Source organism: Poromitra crassiceps (assembly GCF_964638095.1).
Source record: "Poromitra crassiceps genome assembly, chromosome: 13".
NCBI lineage: Eukaryota > Metazoa > Chordata > Actinopteri > Beryciformes > Melamphaidae > Poromitra > Poromitra crassiceps.
Window position 1 is genome coordinate 42448669 of NC_139644.1, and position 26917 is coordinate 42475585.

At 44.6% G+C, this 26917-nt stretch overlaps 1 protein-coding gene across 1 annotated transcript in view; it reads left to right on the plus strand.

Moving 5' to 3' along the window:
* Positions 1 to 26917, plus strand: part of cpt1a2b (carnitine palmitoyltransferase 1A2b) — a gene marked incomplete at its 5' end in the record, with an annotated part of 95158 nt that overhangs the window by 18641 nt on the left and 49600 nt on the right. Inside the window, 2 exons of the mRNA XM_083648647.1 lie at positions 3717 to 3822; positions 14313 to 14429. Coding sequence (XP_083504773.1) covers positions 3717 to 3822; positions 14313 to 14429 — 223 coding nt within the window. The remainder of the gene's footprint in view (positions 1 to 3716; positions 3823 to 14312; positions 14430 to 26917) is intronic.

The window sequence follows — 26917 nt, forward strand, 5'->3', positions numbered from 1 at the left end:
ATGTTTCTGAAAAATGGCGATTTCATTCTACTGTTGAAACATGGCAACATTTCCTCTACCATGTAGGAGGAGGCAACAAGCCTGTCCATCTCTGATTTTGATGTTACCTGGTGAAAAGAAAGCTTTTGCTGCTTGCTTGGGGTCGAGGCAGGCGACTCAGCTTGGGTCTGCAACCAGCTTTGTGTTAGCATGTTTCCACTGCAGATGCTTTGAGAGGTTTATGTCGTAGGCTACCGTAGCTAGCTGCTTCTGTCCAGGGCGTTTGCAGTTTCACATTCTTGTCCTTCCGCGCAACAAAAACTTGTTGTAGAAGACGGCGCTTTTTGGCAGATTGCTGGCAGACTATTACGGAACATACGCACTGCGCCCACTTCACTAGAACACGTTGTATTTACAAGGGGTATTTACAGACCCCATCGCTGTATGTGGGTTTCTCTTATGGTTTACGTTTACATTTAATTTAATTTAATTTAATTTTGTCCAATATTCAGATATTCCAGAATTGCATGTTGTGTTAAAATACATATTATTTATATCTAACACTCTTTAGCCTGATTTAATTGTAAAACAGAGTGTAAAAAGTTATGCAAAGCCTTCTGGGAAATTTTAACCCGTGGAAGAGGAAAGTGGGCGGAGTTCCCAGCATGCCCTGGGGGTACTGTGTTTTTGTGTCAATTGTTTGTTTGTCAATGTGTTTTGGAGGTTAAAATTATTTATTGTTCTATATGCATGATGTTAGTTATCTGATAAGCTATGTGTCGACTAATAGTGCTGTTCTGCATGCTAATACAAAGTTGAAATATTGGCACCATGAGTGATTCTGCTGTGCAGTTAAATGACCCGTCTGATGGGACACAGGATCTGCTATTAAAACGGAGATCTTTTCTCTCTATACTTATCTTGCTAGTACGCATGTAACGAGGTAAGCGTTTGATTAGTAACTGTAATGTGATTACTTCACTTAGGTACAGTAGTGCCTTACACTACTCGTTACCGACAAAAGTAATGTGATTACAGTAACGCGTTACTTTGTAACGCGTTACCCCCAACTCTGGTTGCCAGTAGGTGGCACTATGCCAAATTGCACAGATTTCAGGTCCCTGCACTCCCTTGAGTCCCCCTAAGCGCACTCCTCGAGTTTGAAGTTGATCGGACGAACGGTTCTCAAGATAAACCGCTTTTTGTGTGGCCAGTAGGTGGTGCTGTGCCAAATTGCACAAAATTCGGCACTGCACTGTGTCGAGTTCCCATCAGCGCACTCCCCAAAGTTGAAGTCGATCAGACGAACGGTTCTTGAGATAATCAGCATTTTTTATGTTGCCAGTAGGTGGCGCTATGCCGAATTGCACGAAAAGAGGGCACTGCACTGCACAATAGGGCACACTCCCAAAGTTTGAAGTCGATCCGACCAAGGTCCTCGATGACATGCAGCAGATGATGCTCATCCATAAGCAGTGGTGGAAATGGCCAGGTTTTACTCTGGGAACCATACTTACACAGGATGGGGGTTCCCAGAAGTGGTGTGGCCCTAGAGGATATTATTTCTGAATGCGTGACTCATTATAGCCTACCATTATAGCCACATAAAAATCTCTTAGAAATCTCACTTAAGATCACCTAAGATCACTGAGCTCTACTGATTATTTCCCCTTGATTTTATTCATGACAGACTTGATGACACATGAATATTAATGCCATCCAGTCTGACCGCACACCAAAGCCTGCGGCTCTGATGTCCAGTTTACCGTTTTCTTTTCTTTTGAATCCCAGGAATTGTGGCTGGTTCTCCTCAGCGGGTGGTATCTTGCGGCGCTGCAGGTGTAGAAAGAGTGAGGCACGGGCCATTTCCCTGAGTTGTAGGTCATCACTGTTGAGCATGTTGAGGAGATGAGCAGTTCTGGTGGCAGTGTAAACTCATTCAATGTTTGGGACACCCAGACCTCCATCCCCACGGGGCTGAAAGATGATGTCTCGGGTCGAGTGAGTGTTTAGGCAGAGCCATTTCCTCACGGCTCGCACTGTCTTGTCATTCAGCTCCGTGAGAATGTTTTGAGGTATATGGATATTTGAAAACAGATGTTGTATTTTGGCAAGTGCAACTTCTCTTCTCTTCTCAAGGTTGGAGGTGAAACAGACCAAATGCGCAGCCTTCTACGAAGCGGAGGAAATCGATGGTATAAGTCCAAATCCAATAAGCCACCATCGCTTTCCCCTCAAAACGATCACTTCTGGCCCATATAATGGTGTGGCAGTGTGTTTATGTTGAGAGACGCTGCGCCCTGTGTGTATTTTAGTGATGGAACATTGTTTTGCTGTGTTCTGTGTTTATGTGGTCGAGCGAGGTTGTGTTTATGTGGAGAGAGAGAGCGCCGGTAAACCGTTCAAACACAGAGATTAAACGTTTTTATGTTGTGATAGAGCATTGTATTAACAAGGTCAGCAGCTGCCAGGAGGAAGGAAGACAGACAGCCAGACAGACAGACAGACAGACAGACAGACAGACAGACAGACAGACAGACAGACAGACAAACAGACAAACAGACAGACAGACAGACAGGCACGCACACACACACTCACACACACACACACACACACACACACACACACACACACACACACACACACACACACACACACACATTTAAATACTTTTATTTGGATCCAAAGTAGAGCAAATATTACAGACCCAAACATTTTAGAAGAAGACAGCAGTACAGTACATTTATATTGAACCAGACACTGATGCATGTACTTCAGGAAAACACACACACACACACACACACACACACACACACACACACACACACACACACACACACACACACACACACACACACACACACACACACACACACACACACACACACACACACACACACACACACACACAGAGCCTCACCTCTTAATATACAAACTGTACACTGCTGCAGGCTTGAGATTAACTGCAGTCCTGGCTAACAAAAGCCCTCATCACATCTGTGTTTTGTGTGGAGCATTTACACAGGATGAGCAAAGTCTGTATTTAATTTGTTATTGACTTAGCCTGGTATCCAGACCCAGATGAATCGCAGTTGGTCTGGCACTATGCCCAATGCCCATGCACTGTGTTTATTCAGGACAGATACTGTCCGGGACACCTGATTGGCTGGTCGATGTAGGCGGTGGGTCCTTAAATAAATAATAAATATAGACAGACAATATAGACAGTTTCCAATACCGAGCCATTATTCACATGGAAGTGCCAATGTTTTTAGCTCAGACACAGCCTTCTTCGGCCGTGTCATTTTGGGTTTCGACTGCTCCACAGCGCCGCCGCCGGAAGTATTGGTTCTGGAGCGTGTACTGCACTGTTTACAATTGTGCATTTATTTTCTATTCAAGATATATTTTGTAGACATTGTTACCTCCTGTCTATATTGCACTTTTATAGAATTGAAAATAAATCTAAAATTCAAGATCACAAAGTACATTTATTTGCATTCATTTGATTCCCAATCACGACACACTGGTAAGAATGATTAATATCGAATAAAAAATGCTTTGAAATGCAAAATAATGGCATTTTAAACATGCCATACAAAGATGCGATTAATCGCGATTAATCGTGATTAAGTAAATTAATCGTTTGACAGCCCTATGGCACGCAATACATAATAATCATGATTGTGCCTTTCCTTGACCCCCTCCCGTCTGTTTCTCTCTTCCTTTGTCTCCAGGTGGTTTGATAAGTCCTTTTCCATTGTGATCTACAAGAACGGGAAGAATGGACTCAACGCAGAGCACTCCTGGGCCGATGCGCCGACTGTAGCTCACCTATGGGAGGTGCGTCTCTTTGTGTGGTGTGTGTGTGTGTAGGTGTTAGGGATGGGAATTTCATGCATTTTCCTTAACCGTTAGTTAATTGTTGCACCTTAACAATCAGTTAATCGGTTATTGTTAACGTAGTTTCTGCAGCGATAATGGAATGTAGTAGTAGTAGTAGTAGTAGTAGAAAACTTTAATGTCCTCCAAGGAGGCAATTTGTTGTACAGCACAGTACTTGAGGACACAGACACATTAACATACACAAGAACATACACAACTCATAAAAATCATAAAATCATCTGTAGTGGTCAAAAAATACTACAAAAATACGCAATAATGCTGTGTATTAAAGTGCACGTGTTAGCAGCCCTGCATATTTAAAGTGCACGTGTTAGCAGCCCTGCATATTTAAAGTGCATATCTGATAACAATAAAACAACAAATAAAAACTTCAGCTTCCCTGAAACTCACATCTTATTTAGCTGCAAGCTGTAACGTGGCGTTCAGCGATGCTCGTCGGGGAATCATAAATTGCCCCTGGAGTTGAATTTTGAGAACGGCGTCGCAATATTTCCCCCTGTATTTTTAGAGTGTAATCCTTCCATGCTGTTGCTAGCGCATGCTAGCGGCTAATCTTAGCATCTGATTTGTTTCATGGGGTTTGCTCAATTCACTTCCTACTTCCTCATGCATGCATGACATGCGTGACAAAGAACTTTTATGGAAAGAAATGACAGCTCCATATTGCCCCATTGCAACATCAGCGCCCAGCAGCCTCCGCCATTTTTTATTTTTGGAAGCGTGACAGCGCCAAAAGAACCTCGCACAGGCTCGCAGTGGTCAGCTGCGGTAGCGCTGGCCCGTATAATCAGCCTCTCTAAACAGTAACTCAACTGGAGAACACTCTAAACTTTGGGGATTCACATCTTTTCCGGGCGTACTGCAAATCTTGATTGAAGTGGTGTAGTGCAGGGATGTAAAACAACAACCATATTGTGGAAACTAAGCAAAATTTTTCGTTTTCTTTGTTTAGTTTTTTCAAGATAAATACCTAATGAAAAGGACCCGAGGTTCAACTCCCGTTGAGTTACTGTTTAGAGAGGCTGATTATAGGGGCCAGCGCTACCGCAGCTGACCACTGCGAGGCGCATTCTGTTTCCAAAAATGACCGGAGTGTCGTCTCTTTCCTTCCACGCTCTTTGTGCATGACGACCTTCTTCTCACGTGACCACTCCTTCTGTTGCGCTAGCTGGGTGAAGTACGCCCTCTGCTGGACTGGTATAATTAACACACTGTGAGCTATGAAGACTGAATTGATGATACAAAGTAACAATGTTGTCGGTCAAAACAGTTAATTAATTTTAATCGGCTACATTCTTAACGGCAGTTAACCGACTACCGGTTAATCATTAACATCCCTAGTACGTGTGTGTGTGTGTGTGTGTGTGTCTTTGTGTGTGTAGGTGTGTGTGTGTGTGTGTGCGCGCATGTAGGTGTGTCTCTTTGTGTGTGTAGGTGTGTGTGTGTGTGTGTGCGTGTCTCTTTGTGTGTGTGTGTGTGTGTGTGTGTGTGTGTGTGTGTGTGTGCGCGTGTGTGTGTGTGTGAGAGTGTGTGTGTGTGTGTGTAGGTGTGTCTATTTGTGTGTGTAGGTGTGTTTGTGTGTGTGTGTCTCACTCGGCTGTGTGGATTTTTATTATGCCTCCACCAGCGACAGCCGGGGCTGGAGGCAGCATTATGTTTTCATTCTCTGGGAACGCCTTGTGGGAATTTCTTCAAATTTGGCACAAACCATCTAGCCTGGTAAACATGAACTCACATTTGCAATTGGTTCTACGAGATTCTCTGGCCTCTGCCCCAGGGTGGGCTACTTCAGATTCCACAAGGTGCACGGGCCAATCAGGGTGGGCTACTTCAGATTCCCCAAGGTGCACGGGCCAATCAGGGACGTGCCTCGTAGTTGACATCGTAACAGTAATGGCTACACTTATAACATGTATCAGGAATATTAGGATCAAATGTACTTAACTTTACTGGGGTGATGTAGGTTCTCATTATCCAATTATATTTGATTCATCTCAGTCGACTATTGGTTGTTTCCATTTGTGCTTTTGAACACATTACAGCCCACTCACACTCTAAGATGTCCTCTTGTAAATCCTGCATCCACTCCTGTCTCTTACTTTCAGAGCTGTCCTTATGATTTCCCACCAACACATTATATGCGTTATATACCTGACCTTTACTAAAAAACAATATCCTGTGGAGAATATCTCCAGTGTGGACGATGGAGGCTGTTGCACAGAATTGTTACACCGTGCCAAAATAAAATGTCTAAGTTGAAAATACTTGAAAAGAAAAGATGCACTGTGACCGTCTGGATTTCATTGTTCTTACTGTTTAGTATTTTCCCTTGTAATACTTTTCTCCGTGCTCCTTTTTGTTTTTATCCATTCTATGTAAATAAAGCACTTTCAACTGCCTCTCTGTATGAAATGTGCTTTACAAATACACTTGACTTGACTTGACTTGACTATCCGTCAAAGTGGAGTTGACCCTGCAGTCAGAGGGAGTGAAACAATCAGTGTCAGAGTATTGTCGCTGCATCGATAAATCTGCTCAATTTCAGGTTCAGGTTCATTCAGGTTCATTGGTTCAGGTTTATTGTCCCCGAGGGGAAATTAGTCTTGGGCACAGTTAGGGCCCTATCTTCGTACGGCGCTATCGTTTGCGCTGCCGTTTGCGCGCCTCTTATTGATCTTAAAGGAGGACTTACCCCCTAGATATGTATTAGAACAGTGATTTGAAAATACCTATGGAAAAAACCAAGAAATGACATATGCTCTTGTCTATACTGGACTCTTTGGCTGTGTTGAAGTCCAGATTTTTTTTCGGAAATCGACGCCATTACAGTTTGCCTACTGCCTCAAAAATAATTTATTTGAGAGGGGCCATATCTGTATAAATATCAGCAACTAGCCAACGCTGGTGGCCTGTTTGGAAAGAGCTTTGCTCAAAATGGTTGAAAGTTATATCAATTTGGTAATTCAGTGGCGAACTAGAAATTTAATTATTTTTCTGCATGTAACTCTATGGAAACTACTCAAACTACGTTACGGGAGCAAAGTGACATGGGCTCGTTAACAGCAGCACACCCACAATAGGACAAACCTCTCGCTCTGGGGTAACACAATGCGAGATTTCTCCACGTAATTCCCTCGTCTAACTAGAGATAAACCGCGCAATGAAATCCGTTTTTAATTTGCGTTTTGGGGGTTTTCGTGATTCTTGATGAAATTTACAGCACCTATGATTTTTCCTCATAGGGCGCAGAGCAGGACAGAGCTCTTCTCCTCCTCGGAGCACACACACACAGACAGAGCCAGTTGCTCTGCTCTGCTGACTGAAAGCCCCCGCCTCTCACTGCTGCTGTGTGCAGTGTGCGCGCGCCCCGCGGGTGCATGAGCGAGCAGAGCAGACTCTCCCGTTTGACTGGCCGAGAGAAAGTGCTTCCAATGAAATGTCAGACTGTGCACAGAGAGCACTGGAGAAAGTGCTCCAGACAGCAAAACACACACACAGCGAGTCAACCCCCCCCCCCCCCCCCGTTGCTTGTACACAGTGACGATATTACAGCAGCCGATGTGTTTAGACCAGCTTTGTCACGTCGTAGTATAGCGTTATATTTTACATGTGCGCTAAACTGCGACGCTATTTGTTTGCGGAAATATCAGACTGCTCTCTGCTCTCAGAGCACAGAGAGCCCAGCTGCTGCTGCGCGCGGCCGCGCGCCCCCGGAGCTTGAGGCTCGTCCATGAGGTTACAGTACGACTCTCTCCTGCCCGCTCCCACCTGCCTGGGCTTGAGACAGTGCTTCCAACTCGGACTGATAATATAAACATCATCATTCGAGCTTATTCAGGTAAGATATTAATAAAGTAGTGACACATTCAGCGGGAAACTAACTATAATTAAGACATGTGCCAACTTTGACAACGTTTGGTTCAGTATTTTAAGAGCAAACTTCAATAAGAATAGGCTTGGAGTTCTGAGGAGCTGAAAGGGTACAGGGGGGGTAGGGGAGTAATTATCTTGAAATCCCATAGTCTTTGGTTCACCATGACGTCATGACGTGTCAAATATCCCATTCATTTGAGAAAAAAAAAAAAAGCAGTCTTTGACCCTAAGAGGGCGCTTATGCCAGATATGCTGCTGAAAAATGATACAAATGGTAAAATGGCAACAGTTTGGTGTCAAATGTGGAAATTCTGACCAGAATTCTTCACACATCACCCCCAAAGTCATATATATTGGTTAAAAGCTGAAAAAAAGTGTTTTGGAGGTAAGTTCTCCTTTAAGCTACTGTGTCGTCTGCCTCCTTCGTCCAGTTTTGCGCTGGGATCTAAGCGCAGACACAGGTGTAGGCGTGGCCCAGGCATGTCCGTCGGCCTCTAGCCTATCATCTCCCTCCCGCAAGTGTCATTTAGCGCTCTGGCCAAGATACCGTCGGTATGTTCCGAGCACAAAGAGAGGTTTGGGCGTTGACCGTGCCAAAATAGGCATTCCAGCGCAATGTGTTAGAAAAAATGGCCTTGGGTGCTCTCAATTTTAATGCCACCAAATAGCTGGTCTTAACGCAAACAACCCCACTACGCCAGGCGTACGCCTGAGCGCAGACAGTATTCTCCGGGCAGTGCAGGAAATCCTTGTTTACGCACAGCGTACTGTGCTGACCAGCTGGCTCCAGTATTCACAGACATTTTTAACTCTTCACTGGAGACCTGCCACCTACCAGCATGCTTCAAAACATCAACCATAATCTCCCTCCCAAAAAAGGCAAGGCCCTCGGCACTTAAAGACTACAGACCCATCGCCCTGACCTCTGACCTCTGTGGTCATGAAGTCCTTTGAGCGCCTCCTCCTCCTGTCCTACCTCAAATCCATCACAGACCCACTCCTGGACCCCCTACAGTTTGCCTACAGAGCCAACAGGTCTGTAGACGATGCAATAAACATGGCCCTCCACCACATCCTCACTGGACAATGCAGGAACCTATGCCTATAAAATTACAGTAATTACAGTCTAATTACAGTAAGCTCACGCTTTGGGACATTCTGCGTAATTGCGCGGCTGCCCTCTCTCTCTTCCCTCTCTCGTTCTCCCCCCCCCCCCCCCCCCCCTCTCTCTCTCTCTCTCTCTCTCTCCCCCTCTCTCTCTCTCTCTCTCTCTCTGTTTCTCTGCTTGCTCTCAGCAAAAAAGAAGCCGGTGATGCTGTGGCTTTTAAGGGGAGTGATCGCACCTTGTGAAGCCTGTTATGGGCATAAACACGCCTATGGAGGTTTGCGCCGAGATGACGTGCAGCGCAGCGGGCCGACACGCCCACAATTAGGGCTTTGCGTAGCGCTATTCCAGCGCAAAACGGGCGCTAACGCAAAATTACCGCCATTGCGAAGATAGGGCCCTTACAGTTGCTTCACATAAAGACACTGCAGAACATCACACAGCATAACGTTTGACGTTTGACACAGTGTTAGGGGTTCCTTCACATAAAAACAAAAAAAGAAATTGGTTTATCGATAGAACATAGCTTAAGATTTTGCACTTGTGCTTTTGATAGGGGGTAAACAAACTGCATGGGAGCCAATACTAGGAATAAATAAACAAGGAACCATTCTTAAAGTTTGAGATTATATCCAAATACATGCTGCATGGTGTACTTACTGTACTAACCTAAGGGTGTTTTTCCTCTTCTCTGTGCATACCTTGGTACCTTGACGTCCTCTGGGCTCCAGGCAGCTCCCTTTCGCAGATTCATCTGACATCAACATCTTTGTGAATTTACATCATCTTATCATTGTATCCAATCGTGCCTCAAGACCAGCAGGTTATGTAACAAGTAACAACACCACACGGCCGTCTTTTCTCCGTTTAGTTTATTATCACAAAAGTAAGCAAATAACATTCTCCAGTCATGCGTAAACATCTACCATTCCACTGACAGATATGTTAAAATTCACCAGTCCTTAATGCTAACTAGTAGCGTTAAATCATTATATTGTATCAAAGCATTTGGCTGATGTTATTGCCATGATCATAAAGGCTAGAGAGCGTTGCGTCTCCATGACTCCATGACTCCAGGGTGCGTGCCACTCCGTGTCATATCGTGTCATCAGTTCCCTGAAGAAACGAACAACGATATGTGTTAGTAATTAATCGCTGTTAACGTTAACATTAATCATCAATCATCAGACGTAGCACCCCAACCTCCGGGCGGCCGCCGCCCGTGCCGGGAGCCTCCCTCCCGGCCGTGGGCACCCAGCACAGCCTCCGCCCACGCCAAGAGCCCCTCGCGTGGGCGGTGGCTGTGCTGGGTGTCCGCGGCCGGGAGAGGGGCCCCTGGCACGGGCGGCCCCTGGCACGGGCGGCGCCCGCCGGGAGGCCGGGGCGGCTGCTAGCTAGTTGTGGATTGTTGGTGCCAAGCTATCTCGCAAATGTTGCTAACGTTAGCGTAACATCAGTTAATCCAACCCGTTACATTTAACATGCAAAATGGCCTACCTGCACTTCATCCTCAGTCAGACATCTGCAGTTATTCTTCTTTCTTTTGGCAAATTGAATAGTCAATGTTTGTACCCAATATTCACCTTACAAAAAGAGCAAAAATCTGCGACCTCCATGCTAACTATTTAGCAATTGTAGTCCTAGCTGTTTACAATTCTCCAGGCGCTGCCGCTGCTACGTCATGAAGGCAAGTCGATCTGATTGGTTGGCGTTGGCACGCCCAGACGGTGACAGACAGACGGTCCATCCAATCACCTGCCAAGTAGCTTGAAAAAAGTGACCGCCCTCTTCAGCAAGGTAGCTTGGCCAAACCCAGATGGATGTTAGGTTGTGAAACAAAATGATGTGAACCAACTTACATCCATCTGGCAGCGTCAGGTTACTAACATACAGGCCTAGTATCAGAATTCAGCTGAGTGTAAAATGCTAAAGTGCTTGAGTGTTATTTGCACATTGCTGAATTGCACTAAGATTTTGTATTAAAACTCGGCAGCTTAATGGAGGCTGGAACAGAATATAGCTTCAGGCGGGTTTTTGAATTTGCTGACTTTTAATGAGGAACTGTGGTTAAGATGACAGAAGGACATCATCAACTATTGGCAACTGTGGACAGAAGAGTCAACTCATCAACCATGATAGACGCTGGCAACTCTGAAGCAGGCAACTGAAAAATGTCCATCTAAGGCAGTTTCAGCAACAACAGTATGAATGCTGTGGTCAGGTTGCAGTGCACAAGCCCCCTCGCTACACCTACTGCAGATGTATACTTTTGCATGCAGAGCGGTGCACAGAGTGCAGACAGTGGTCTACTGAGCGGTGGAAAGAAGTCATCATGGTCGGATGAGTCATCCTTCACACTTTTCTCGAGAGGCGGATGTGTACAAAAACAATGTGTACGTGCCCGACTTATTGCTTCCAATGGTGAAGGTTTCCGGTCGCCCCGTCACCAGATATTAACGCGAATATGCACTACTGGCACATTCTGAATATGCACTACTGGCACATTCTGAATATTTTTTATTTATTCGTTTATTGAACAGGGACAAATGCATTGAACATTATTTCATATGTCCTACAAAACAGATGTCATGCATACAGGTTTCTAGTCGAGGCTAATTTGCAACCCCTGTCCCTGGTTAGGCCTTTACTATTAAAACAAAAATTCAAGAGAAAAATTAAAACAGTACCAAAACGTTAAAAACGAAGGACAGAAAACTAAAATAGTACAATACTAAATGTCAATGTTCACAGGCTTGTTTCAGTTTCAGCCATTGTTTTGCTTGTGTGTTAAATACGGTGAGTTCTGTCAATGTTTTTATTTCAGGTGGTAATTAATGTGTTCCATAATTTGGTACCTATTACCGAGAAGGATGGCTGTCCGAATGTTGTTCTGCGTTTCGCTGTTCTACAGTTGCCGCTTGCTGCACCCCTAGTTCTAATACCACCGTCTTGTTTGTTTATTAACTGGCAAAGTATCTCTGGAGCAAGGCTGTTCACACATTTAAAAATAAGTTTTAAAAATGAGAAGCCGACAAAACCGTGCAAAACTGTGCCATATGCACTAGTGGCACATTCTGAATATGCACTACTGGCACATTCTGAATATGCACTAGTGGCAGATTCTGAATATGCACTACTGGCAGATTCTGAATTTGCACTACTGGCACATTCTGAATATGCACTACTGGCAGATTCTATATATGCTCTACTGGCACATTCTGAATATGCACTACTGGCACATTCTGAATATGCACTACTGGCACATTCTGAATATGCACTACTGGCACATTCTGAATGTGCACTACTGGCAGATTCTGAATATGCACTACTGGCAGATTCTATATGCTCTACTGGCAGATTCTGAATATGCACTACTGGCACATTCTGAATATGCACTAGTGGCAGATTCTGAATATGCACTACTGGCACATTCTGAATGGGCGCTACTGGCAGATTCTGAATGTGCACTACTGGCACATTCTGAATATGCACTACTGGCACATTCTGAATATGCACTAGTGGCAGATTCTGAATATGCACTACTGGCACATTCTGAATATGCACTACTGGCACATTCTGAATATGCACTAGTGGCAGATTCTGAATGTGCACTACTGGCACATTCTGAATATGCACTACTGGCACATTCTGAATGGGCGCTACTGGCAGATTCTGAATGTGCACTACTGGCACATTCTGAATATGCACTACTGGCACATTCTGAATATGCACTAGTGGCAGATTCTGAATATGCACTACTGGCACATTCTGAATATGCACTAGTGGCAGATTCTGAATGTGCACTACTGGCACATTCTGAATATGCACTACTGGCACATTCTGAATATGCACTACTGGCACATTCTGAATGGGCGCTACTGGCACATTCTGAATTTGCACTACTGGCACATTCTGAATATGCACTAGTGGCAGATTCTGAATATGCACTACTGGCACATTCTGAATGGGCGCTACTGGCACATTCTGAATATGCACTAGTGGCAGATTCTGAATATGCACTACTGGCACATTCTGAATGGGCGCTACTGGCACATTCTGAATATGCACTAGTGGCACATTCTGAATGGGCGCTACTGGCACATTCTGAATATGCACTACTGGCACATTCTGAATATGCACTACTGGCACATTCTGAATATGCACTACTGGCACATTCTGAATATGCACTAGTGGCAGATTCTGAATATGCACTACTGGCACATTCTGAATGGGCGCTACTGGCACATTCTGAATGGGCGCTACTGGCACATTCTGAATTTGCACTACTGGCACATTCTGAATATGCACTACTGGCACATTCTGAATATGCACTAGTGGCAGATTCTGAATGTGCACTACTGGCACATTCTGAATATGCACTACTGGCACATTCTGAATGGGCGCTACTGGCACATTCTCAATGGGCGCTACTGGCACATTCTGAATGGGCGCTACTGGCACATTCTGAATTTGCACTACTGGCACATTCTGAATATGCACTAGTGGCACATTCTGAATATGCACTACTGGCACATTCTGAATATGCACTAGTGGCAGATTCTGAATATGCACTACTGGCACATTCTGAATATGCACTACTGGCACATTCTGAATATGCACTAGTGGCAGATTCTGAATATGCACTACTGGCACATTCTGAATATGCACTACTGGCAGATTCTGAATATGCACTACTGGCACATTCTGAATATGCACTACTGGCACATTCTGAATATGCACTACTGGCACATTCTGAATATGCACTACTGGCACATTCTGAATATGCACTAGTGGCAGATTCTGAATGTGCACTAGTGGCAGATTCTGAATGTGCACTACTGGCACATTCTGAATGGGCGCTACTGGCACATTCTGAATTTGCACTACTGGCACATTCTGAATATGCACTACTGGCACATTCTGAATTTGCACTACTGGCAGATTCTGAATGTGCACTACTGGCACATTCTGAATATGCACTACTGGCAGATTCTGAAGCGTTTAAAAAATGAAAATGAACCGAGAAACCATATTGTAGATTCTCTATAGATGTGAATGTATGCCTGGATTTGTATACAGTACCTAATAGGAGTGTAACGGTTCACACATTTCAGTAAGTAGAAACAGTAGACAAATGTCCTTGATTCCCCCTCCCCCCCACAGTCTAGTTAAAACAATTATTTCAATTTAGGACAATGTTTTCTTTTTACTTCTTTCATCTTTCTCGTATCAGTTTGAGTTGACCATGATATCCTTGGAGAAAAATGCGTATTGAACCTAAAGCCTCGTACCTAAACGGTACAATACTCACCCCTAATATCTAATATATGTGCTGTATGCCTGTCTGTATCCATTCTCCTGCTTTGTTCATTTCCAAGTCTCTCTGTGTGTATATTTCTATGTGGGTGTCTATGTATTCTTGAACGTGTGTGTGTGCGTCTCTCTCTAGTACACCCTGGCCACAGATGCCTTCCAGCTGGGCTACTCAGAAGATGGACACTGTAAGGGGGAGGTGGACCGCTCGCTACCGCACCCCCAACGGCTGGTCTGGGACATCCCGACAGAGGTACATCCACACTGGGCAGATGTGTGCATCTGTTGAAACATCTCACATCACATCCTACGCAGGCCACTTCACATCCTACACAGGCCACTTCACATCCTATACAGACCACTTCACATCCTACACATACCTCTTCACATCCTACACAGACCTCTTCACATCCTATAGACCAATTATACGCCTACGTCACAATGACAACAAAGCAAGCTGCGTGCGCAACGTGTAGGCAGAAAACCATCAGCCCAGCATTCACAGACAGTGAAAAAGCCCCGCTGTCAGGACTGCTCTATGCCCATCTGCAACACAGTTATATTTTAGTTTTAAAATCCAGTTCTCGGCTTACTACCACAGCTTATCGCCTAGTGATAAGCAATGTTATGCATCGAAATTAACGTTGTTTAATGGGATATGTCTTACAGACCCATACGCACTGGCGCTGTCAATTGGCCAAGCCTAGTCATACATATTGTGCATTCCTTTATAACTGGGGATAGCGTAGATAATTATTCTGTAACTTGCAAAGATATATTGTTCGGTTGATAATGCACACAACTCAATAATGACATTATGTAACGTTACTTGGTCGTTAACTATAACCAAGCGATGTGGCTGAGCAGCCTACAGTTTCAGGCAGCTTACCTGATTATGAAGAGCACTGCAAAGTCGGGCATTTTTAACGATTTCCTCTTTCGGCTTGCAACCAAAGACACCTACGGTTAGCATTAAAAGCAAGGACTAAAGTTTTACCGAATCCCGTCAACTCATACTGCTTTTATGCTAACCGTAGGTGTAGAAACTGCTTGAGGTGTTGGTTAAAGGTATAGCCTCAGCAAGTGGGGCATCGGTAAGAATGAGGACTCAGAGGAACCAAATGCAAGGGTTTTATTTAGAGCAAATCCCTTTGTGGATGGATAACCACCAGACAGGTGTAGACCAATAACAGATGGTAGATACAGATGATTTTACCTAAACACAAAAAGGTATTAACAAAGGTTTCAAACAAACAAGGGAAAACTTCAACTGTAAAGTAATAATACATCTAATTCAAATATACAAAGGAAATGACTAACTATAACAAGACTTACTGTCAATGATGCATCTGCACATTGGTGACCATCAAGGGAAGGACAACGCAGCCTCCTCCACTGCTGTCTGGAGCCTACTGAGCCTCACCCAAACTGTAGGCTGCTCAACATCGCTCGGTTAGTTAACGGACCAAGTAACGTTACATAATGTCATTATTGAGTTGTGTGCATTATCAACATAACAATATATCTTTGCAAGTTACAGAATAATTATCTACGCTATCCCCAGTTATAAAGGAATGCACGATATGTATTGCTGGCCATAGGCTTGGCCAATTGACAGCGCCAGTGCGTATGGGTGGGTCTGTAAGACATATCCCATTAAACAACGTTAATTTCGATGCATAACATTGCTTATCACTAGGCGATAAGCTGTGGTAGTAAGCCGAGAACTGCATTTTAAAACTAAAATATAACTGTGTGTTGCAGATGGGCACAGAGCAGTCCTGACAGCGGGGCTTTCACGCAGTTCTCGCTGTCTGTCAATGCAAAGCTGACTGCTTTCTGCCTACACGATGCGCGCGCAGCTCAATGTTGACAAGCTGTATAAGGGGTCTATACAGACCACTTCACATCCTACACAGACCTCTTCACATCCTATACAGACCACTTCACATCCTACACATACCTCTTCACATCCTACACAGACCTCTTCACATCCTATACAGACCACTTCACATCCTACACAGACCTCTTCACATCCTACACAGACCACTTCACATCCTACACAGACCTCTTCACATCCTACACAGACCACTTCACATCCTATACAGACCACTTCACATCCTACACAGACCACTTCACATCCTACACAGACCTCTTCACATCCTACCCAGACCACTTCACATCCTACACAGACCACTTCACATCCTACACAGACCACTTCACATCCTATACAGACCACTTCACATCCTATACAGACCTCTTCACATCCTATACAGACCACTTCACATCCTACACAGACCACTTCACATCCTACACAGACCTCTTCACATCCTATACAGACCACTTCACATCCTACACAGACCACTTCACATCCTACACAGACCACTTCACATCCTACACAGACCTCTTCACATCCTACACAGGCCTCTTCACATCCTACACAGACCTCTTCACATCCTATACAGACCACTTCACATCCTACACAGACCACTTCACATCCTACACAGACCACTTCACATCCTACACAGACCACTTCACATCCTATACAGACCTCTTCACATCCTATACAGACCACTTCACATCCTACACAGACCACTTCACATCCTATACAGACCTCTTCACATCCTACACAGACCACTTCACATCCTACACAGACCACTTCACATCCTACACAGACCACTTCACATCCTACACAGACCACTTCACATCCTACACAGGCTCCTGGCTGCCCCACAGGGGGCAGCCAGGAGCAGTGGGCAGCTTTCAGTATACAGCACCTGGGGACGACTTCAGTTTATCATGGTCGCTAGTCAGATGATGATCTTCTGCATGTTTTTAGTGGGGGTCCATAACGATGCTGTATGGAGGAACCCCAGGGGAGCACGAGATAGGCCCCGAAGGCATGGGGAGACATACATGTGCCAACAGCGTCCCAGGCAGGAAACGAACCCAGGCTGCTGTGAGGCAAGAGTGTGAGGCGAGAGCGATACCACTGCACCACCATGCTCACCATTTGGTATTGTCAATGTGAAAATAGCCTTGAGTTAGCCACTCTTTAGCTCTCGGATTAGATCCATATTGTGTCAATGTGAAAATAGCCTTGAGTTAAGCTGGAATTATAACTCCCGCATGGACTGTCCCATGGACTGTCACATGGACTGTCACATGGACTGTCACACGGACTGTCACACGGACTGTCACATGGACTGTCACACGGACTGTCCCATGGACTGTCACATGGACTGTCACACGGACAGTCACACGGAAATGAGAGACACGGGATCCTGATGAGAAAACGTTTGGAGCTTTTATACTCTGTGCGGGTTTCTGCTCGCGGAAGTGAGCGGGAGTTTTGAAAATTCTAAATTAATCAAATAATCAAAATGTAAGAATCTCAAATAAACACACAGCTTCAGGAAGTAGAAAGCAGAATGTCAGAGTGTAGTACAACATTCATCATCCAGATCAAATAAAAAATAAACATGCAGCTTTCACAGAAAGCATTGATTTTAAAAGTTGTGCTGCACTGCTGATGACAGATAGACTCATCAAATAAACAGATGGGGTAATGTAGACATGGCCTAGTGTGTGAGCCTGTCAGGGTAATGTAGACACGGCCTAAGTGTGTGAGCCTGTCAGGGTAATGTAGACATGGCCTAGTGTGTGAGCCTGTCAGGGTAATGTAGACATGGCCTAGTGTGTGAGCCTGTCAGGGTAATGTAGACACGGCCTAAGTGTGTGAGCCTGGCAGGGTAATGTAGACATGGCCTAAGTGTGTGAGCCTGTATGGGTAATGTAGACATGGCCTAATGCTGCCTTCCAGACACCTGGGACGTGGGTGTTTCCCAGTGGAAAAGTCCCACCCCCCACCTTCAAAGCATTCCAGAGCACAAAGGCAAAATGCAACCAAGAAACATGGCGGACCGCGACAAACTTTTTTTTGTTTGGCAAATAGCAAGACAGCTTAACAACGAGCAGAGCACCCTCCTTACATATTTAAATGAAAATGAGGAGCAGCAATGACACATAATGTAACAGACTCTATTATACATTTTATTTAGGCACTTAATACTTTGGACTACATACTCCATGTTGCGGCCATTGTTGTGTGACGTCAGACAACTGGTTCCCAGCCTAGTGGGGGTAGATTTTTTTCTCCCAGTTTTCAAGTGGGAGCTCCCACTTTGAGTGCCGTTCCAGCGCACTTTTCCTAATAGGAGGCCAGAAAATCCGAAGGTCCCAGTTGTCTGGAAGGCAGCATAAGTGTGTGAGCCTGTCAGGGTAATGTAGACACGGCCTAAGTGTGTGAGCCTGTCAGGGTAATGTAGACATGGCCTAAGTGTGTGAGCCTGTCAGGGTAATGTAGACATGGCCTAAGTGTGTGAGCCTGTCAGGGTAATGTAGACATGGCCTAAGTGTGTGAGCCTGTCAGGGTAATGTAGACATGGCCTAAGTGTGTGAGCCTGTCAGGGTAATGTAGACATGGCCTAAGTGTGTGAGCCTGTCAGGGTAATGTAGACATGGCCTAAGTGTGTGAGCCTGTCAGGGTAATGTAGACACGGCCTAAGTGTGTGAGCCTGTCAGGGTAATGTAGACATGGCCTAAGTGTGTGAGCCTGTCAGGGTAATGTAGACATGGCCTAAGTGTGTGAGCCTGTCAGGGTAATGTAGACATGGCCTAAGTGTGTGAGCCTGTCAGGGTAATGTAGACACGGCCTAAGTGTGTGAGCCTGTCAGGGTAATGTAGACATGGCCTAAGTGTGTGAGCCTGTCAGGGTAATGTAGACATGGCCTAAGTGTGTGAGCCTGTCAGGGTAATGTAGACACGGCCTAAGTGTGTGAGCCTGTCAGGGTAATGTAGACATGGCCTAAGTGTGTGAGCCTGTCAGGGTAATGTAGACACGGCCTAAGTGTGTGAGCCTGTCAGGGTAATGTAGACACGGCCTAAGTGTGTGAGCCTGTCAGGGTAATGTAGACATGGCCTAAGTGTGTGAGCCTGTCAGGGTAATGTAGACATGGCCTAAGTGTGTGAGCCTGTCAGGGTAATGTAGACACGGCCTAAGTGTGTGAGCCTGTGAGTGCTCAGGGCTCAGACCACAGGGGCTCATCTTCCACTTCCTCCTGTGGATGATGTCATGCATCATGTGAGAAATGAAAAGACAGTGGCGTCAGCAAAAGCCAAGGTATGGCAAAGAATGCGGTGGTGAAGGTGTGGTTTCCCCCCTTCATGGAAACATTTTGCGAAATCAGTTGTGCAATAGTCAATGTTGGTGAGTTGTTTCTATGCAATTCAGTCATATGACATGTAAGTAGTAAATCATTTTCGACCCCAGTGAATGATGTATAACATGTCGTGTTATTTTTATGCACAGGCTGTGCATAAAAATTAATACTATAAATTGTACAAGGAACCCTAACCTCTAGAAATATTAATGTTAGCCTATATTAACAAGTGACCACAAAGCAGTAACATTAATGTAGCCTACTTTTTGTTAAACATGACCAACACACTACAGCAGTAAAAAAAAGAAAAGAAAAAAAGGCTAGAGTACAGCCTATGGTGTGAGGAAGTGTAACCTCTGTAAAGTGGTATGTGACACTATAGAAATGATCCCTGTCAGAGAATCCTTTGTTGTTGGAGGGTTTATTATAGTTCCATAAACTATAGTAGAGTGTAAATAGATAGAGTGTAAATACAGCATCCTAAATAACCTAGCATGAACAACAGTGTTGAAATCGAGAAAAATCCATAGGAATACCATGATATTGATTTCAACCCACCCAGCCCAATTTTAGTAGTATATATATAAAAATGCACCAGCCACCACTGGTATTTAAACCGTCAGTTAATTGCTAGAAAGACCGTCTGCAAGGTATGCTAAACAAACAACTGAATTGGTAGATTAAGTAAGCAGATCTGTTCAGGCAGAATTAATCACAACATACAGTACATGTGACAGCTTACATGTAGCCTATGTCCTTAAAGGGCAGTTTAGAGTCCAGCAATTTATCATAGCCCGACCGGCATCGCTGATACTGTTCCAGTATCGCTCGACGCTGATTTTGGACGCTGTCTCTTGTAAAAAGTATAAACACCTATAGGAGATAGGAGAACGCATCGCAGAGGCACAGAGCAGCATGTGTTAATGCTGGACGGACAGACAGAGAAGCTGCCAGTCAAGGTATAACATGGAACATTACAAAACTGTATCTGCTTGCTGTATGATTATCCATGCTAACCATGTGTTAGCTGTTACTTGCCGTCTGTGTTGAGAATGTCCGCTTTCCAGGCATTTGCCTTTTTAACAGCATCTTTATAATCTGCCCGCTCGTCGGCCCAAAGGCTCGTGAACCGTGTCATTGTGTTTATTACGTTTTAGACAAATGTGTGATCTTCTTCCATTGTTAATTCAACTAGCTAGCTAACTAGTGGCTTGAGAAACTGTGGTAGGAGAGAAAAAAATGGTGGTTGTCATGACAATGGAGCCAACGATCGGGTCAAAGTTGAATCCAGCTGAAGTCTTGACGATGGTCGAGACCAGCGTGTGAAAAAAGGTAGCGTATCGTTCACCACCATTCATATTTTTTCACACGCTGGCACAGGGACAAAAAGCAGGAAGTGATGTTCACTTTGGCTCTCTATTGACACTTATGCAGCCAGGAGTTCACTTTAGTCAGACACAATACACTACTTGCACAACTCCACTACTTCCTGAAATGAGTAGGGCATCTTGGTTTCCTGTCCTACACTATTGGATGAACTGATTAATGTCAGGTGTGCCTGACTGCTGCAGTCACAACAACAGTGATCAGGCACACCTGACATTAATCACTTCATCCAATAGTGTAGGACAGGAAACCAAGATGCCCTACTCATTTCAGGAAGTAGTGGAGTTGTGCAAGTAGTCTATTACAGACTGACAGACTGAGCATAGTAGCCCGAGAGTGAGTCTGACTGCAGCTATTTATGTGCAAATTAGTGCTGGGCAATTAACGGAAAATGTATCGAAACCGACATTCAGAACCTGTAACCGACTTAATCTTGCTCGCGTAAATTAATTCATTAATACAATAAATTCATGTTTTTTTTTATATATTTTTCCCCAGATTTTTTTTATCCCATTTTTATCCCCCATTAGTGCTAATTTTAATGTATTTATCCTGGTTGCTGCTCCACCCTCTGCTGATCTGGGGAGAGCTGAAACTGGCTCCATGCTTCCTCCGAGACATGGGCAGTAGCCAGCCGCTTCTTTTCACCAGAGGGTTAGGGTTAGGGTTAGGGTTAGAAGTGTACCACTTCAGCGACCAGGATATTGCATGTTTTTGGTGAGGGGTTCCTATATGAAGGAAACCCCCAGGGGGCATGGGGAGAACATGCAAACTCCACACAGAAAGGCCCTTTTGACGACCCCACCCGGGCGGTGGGCACTTGAGGATATGCGGACGGGCACGCACTCCTTCAGCGCTTACAGCGTCTCAGGTGGGAATCGAACCCAGGACCTTCTAGCTGTGAGGCGACAGCGCTTACCACTGCGCCACCGTGCCCCTCCAATAATTTCATGTTAATTTGGTTAATACTTTCCCCAATGTGTGCGTTCATGAACAGTCCCCTTAAAAAAGACTAAATGTTCAGTCACGTGCCTAAGCTCCGTCCAACTAACGTTATTCCACATTCAGGTGTTCTGAACGCAACGCATAATAACTGTCAAACTAAATGAATGCCTGCAAAACTGTTTACAGTTTTGGGATACGTGTGAGATCATGTGCAAAGATGAATCAGTGTTGTTTTTGGTGAAGTTTTTCCCTCAATCATTCGCTCTGTCGCCTGTCACCTTGTCCGTTTTTTAACTTTCCCTGTGTGTGTGTGTGTGTGTGTGTGTGTGTGTGTGTGTGTGTGTGTGTGTGTGTGTGTGTGTGTGTGTGTGTGTGTGTGCGTGCGTGCGTGCGTGTGCGTGCGTGCGTGCGTATAAATGGTGAAAACACAGCTAATGGCATTTGGGTTTTAGCTTTCTCCTCATTCATTATTATCATTATTTGTTTATGTCTTGTATATTTGTTCTGATCAATGTTAGGTGAGCCAACCAACCACACCAAGACAAATTCCTAGTATGTGAAAACATACCTTGGCAAATAAAAGAATTCTGATTAATCCGACTAATTAATTGACTAATCCGCCTCTCTGTGTAGCACCTGAATTCCTCTCTACTGTCAAATGTAATGAGTTTGCTGCCTTTTTTACGGATAAAATTATTAATATCAGGCAGGCTATTAGTGGCTCCACACCAAGAAATGCTGTGACATCATCCTACCCGCAGATCCCTAGTTCGATAAATTTGTCCCAGTTCAGCGCTATCGACCATGACATCTTAGAGGAAACTGTGCAAGGCCTTAAATCATCTTCGTGCTGTCTCGATACCCTTCCAACAAGCTTTTTTAAAAGTGTTTATAACTGTCTGTCGTCGGACCTATTGCAAATAGTTAATAGATCCCTTTTGACCGGCACTTTTCCTGAGTCCCTGAAAACTGCAGTTATTAAACCCCTACTAAAAAAGCGTAGCCTTGATGCATCGGTAATCAGTAACTACAGACCAATATCTAATCTCCCCTTTATAGCCAAAATAATTGAAAAGGTTGTTTACCTACAACTCAATAGATTCCTAACCTCAAATGATCTCCTAGATAAACTCCAATCAGGCTTTCGCACCCCATCACAGCACAGAAACCGCGCTTACTAAAGTCATAAATGACATCAGAATGAACACAGACTCAGGCAAAAATTCGATTCTAGTGCTACTGGATCTTAGCGCTGCATTTGACACTGTTGACCACTCAATTTTATTGGACAGACTGGAAAACTGGGTTGGGCTATCGGGTACGGTCCTCCAGTGGTTCAAGTCCTATCTTCAAGACAGGAAGTACTTCGTCTCCATTGGCAATTACACATCTGACCTAACTAGGATGACTTGTGGGGTGCCTCAAGGATCCATTATGGGGCCCGTTCTCTTCAACCTTTATATGCTCCCTCTAGGCCTAATTATGCAAAAAAACAAAGTAGCCTATCATAACTATGCAGACGACACTCAGTTGTATATAACTCTTTCCTCAGCTGACTATGCCCCCATAGAATCATTGTGCCAGTGCATTGATCAAATAAATAACTGGATGTGCCAGAATTTCCTACAGCTAAACAAAGACAAAACTGAGGTGATCGTCTTTGGCCCCAAAGAACAAAGGCTTAAAATCACTGTACGCCTTGAGTCTCGATCCCTGAAGAGTTATTATTGATTCCGATCTCAACTTTAACTCCCACATTAAGTCAATTAGAAAATCAGCTTTTTATCATCTTAAAAATATAGCAAGAATTAGGGGATACATGTCCAGACAGGATCTAGAAAAACTAATTCACGCCTTCATTTACTGTATAGTAGGTTAGACTACTGCAATAGCCTTTTTTCTGGTCTCTCCAAAAAAGAACTTAGGCAACTTCAACTCATTCAGAATGCTGCTGCTAGAGTTCTAACGAAGACTAAGAAAGCTGATCATATCACTCCAGTTCTTAAGTCCTTACACTGGTTGCCAGTGTGTCATAGAATAGATTTTAAAATACAGTTATTAGTCTATAAATCACTTAATGGCCTAGGCCCAAAATACATAGCTGAATTGCTCCCACGCTACGAACCGTCTAGAACTCTTAGGTCAACAGGGTCCAGCTTATTAACTGTCCCTAGGATCAAATCAAATCATGGGAAGGCTGCATTTACCCACTATGCTTCTGCTAGCTGGAACAAATTGCCTGAAGACCTCAGATCTGCCCCAACCTTACTTACTTTTAAAAATAGACTAAAGACTTTTATGTTTACCGTCGCTTTTAACTGCTGACAGCTACTATGCAAACCCAATGAGTCCTCTATAAGTTTTAGCTCTTTCTGCAACTGCTGCGCCTGTTGCTTAAAGCCCCAATCAGTAAGATTTTTGACATTTTTTACCTTAATATAACTGCTTTTTAGTCACAGGACATGGTAGATTGACTTTTAATAGGTAGACCCTCGTCTTTATTTATCCCACACCGCCCTCCATTGGCCAGCACTGGGACTAAGCAGTTTGTCTGTCACGTCCCGTAGCAAGAAAAAAGAAAAAACAAAAGCATGCGCGCATGCGCTGTACAGCGGAAGCGCTGTGTTCAGTAAAACGAGGAAGTAACTCGATTCGGATTTGCTACGAAAATGATGTTTCACGGAACTATGGATTATTATTTCATCACGTGGTGAGTACCCGATGTCACAACATGTACATAGAGCTTTCTGGCGCTGTGTTTTGTTGACTTTGAACGGCGATATCGTTATCGATACTAATGCACGCAGAGGGCGCAGTTGGAAACTTACTGAATGGGGCTTTAATGCACTTTTTATACTCTTTTTTTAAAGTTTTGTTGTGATGCTTTTAAATGTCCATTTTATTCTCTTCTTTTCTTTTCTTTTCCTGTCAACCATTTTATGTGAAGCACTTTGAATTGCCTCTGTGTATGAAATGTGCTATACAAATAAACTTGACTTGACTTGACTTGACTTGATTCTCATTCTGATTCACACCAAGGGTATTCATGGTTTCATGTTTTCAGTTTAGTTTCGATTTCCATTTTAGTTTCGGTCGCACTTTCCGATTCGTGTTGCACTCACCGTACGTCACTCATGACATACGGTGTGTTCACACGATGTGTTCACATCCTGTATTCACCCTGGTACAGTGCTAGAATATCACAACCTTCTTTCCAAGAAGTACAGTACATGTAGGCTGACCACATCAATGCTTTGCACCCTCAGTTTCATATTTTGCAGCCTCACAGTGTAAATGTGCATCTGCGGCTGGTCTTTCAGAGGCTGTAACGGGCCCATTCCTAATGAAAGCTTATGGAACTAGAAGATCTCAGGCATCCGGACCAAGCATGTCATGCTAGATTGTCGGGAAGGGGCCTAAATAACGCTTAGGCAAACTTTTGGCAAGGACAAAACTGGCATGGCCATTTTCAAAGGGGTCCCTTGACCTCTCACCTCAAGATTATGTGAATGAGAATGGGTTCTATGTAGTGCTGCACGATTTGGGGAAAAGGTGCGAGTTGCGATTATTATTGTGGACAATAGTGCGATTTGCGATTGTGATTGCGACATATTAAACAAATGGTATCCAGGGATGTGCCGTTATGAGTTTTTGACGCTACGATAACCTTGGACAGAAATCCCACGGTTTCACGTATCACAGACTAAAATACATGAAATATATTAAAATATATTAAAACTAAATAAATAAAACTATTTGAAATAAAATTATCTCTCAGTAGAATATAAACTGCAGCACTGTGTTACAGCACATAGGCTGTGTAAGATGGCTCAGACTGCAAAGTTAGTTACATGTCTGTCCAGAGTAATGCAATGAGTAATACACAACCAGTTTATTTTGTAGCCACAAGTCAATAACACTGCTCAAAGAACAAGACAAATCATTCCATCACTTTTTAAACAAAATGTTCTGTCTTTGCTCCCATGCCTGGGAAATTGAGAAACTCCAGTTTCTCATAGTCATCCAAATAAAAAAATGTTAGCATAAATAAAGGACGCAAAACGTTCCGGTAAGAAGAGAGGGGGCGGTGTTTGTTTGATGATTACGGTAATAAGAACTGGAGTACCAACAACACTAATATCGGGACGTTTTGCTCAGCAGACCTGGAGTATGTTATGCTTCAGTGCGTACCTCACTACAGTCCGAGGGAGTTTACCACAGTCACCCTCACAGCTGTGTATATCCCACCACAAGCAGACACAAATAACGCTCTCAGAGAATTGGACCACGCGATCAGCGCACAGAAGGCAAGACAGCCAGAAACGGCGCTGGTGGTGGCAGGGGATTTTAATAGAGCGAACCTGAAAAAAAGAATGCCCACCCTCCACCAGAACATACATTGCAGCACACGGGGTAAAAACACATTGGACCAGTGCTACACAAATATTCCTGGCTGCTACAAAGCAACACCCCGCCCCCCATTCGGCAAATCGGACCACGCCTCTAACTGGCTCGTCCCTAGACACAAACAAAAGCTCAAACAACACCCCCCAGTCTACCGAACCGCCCAACGCTGGTCAGACCAATCAGATGACATCCTGAGAGACTGTTTCGACCAAGTGATATGGGGGGAATTCAACACAGGAGACCTGGAAGAATATGCTGAAACGGTGTCATGTTTTATTAAAAAATGCACCGAGGACATAGTCCCCACAAAAAACAGTTAAAACAATGCCAAACCAGAAACCCTGGATCAACTGTGATGTCCGGGCTGCACTTCACGCCCGGACCACCGCCGGGTCCAGGGCCGGTACAGAATACGGCAGGCAGCTGGAGGCGAAACTGGACTCCAACAACCCCAGACACCTGTGGAAAGGACTCCACGCTGCCACAGACTTCAAAGGGGAAAGACAACAGCAAAACCCCAACGCGTCACCCACCCTGCCGGACGAACTCAACGCGTTCTATGCCAGGTTTGACCCCTCTGCCAGAGTGCCCACCCCCCAACCCACCACATCTCCCCCCCACCTTGCCCCCCCCTCTCCTCCCCCTCCCCGCCACCTCTCCCCCCCACCCCCCCCCCCCCCCTCTCCCTCTCCTCTCCTCCCCCTCTCCGCCACCCCCCCCCACCTCCTCTCCTCCCCACCTCCTCCCCCTCTCCACCACCTCCCCACCACCCCATCCTCTC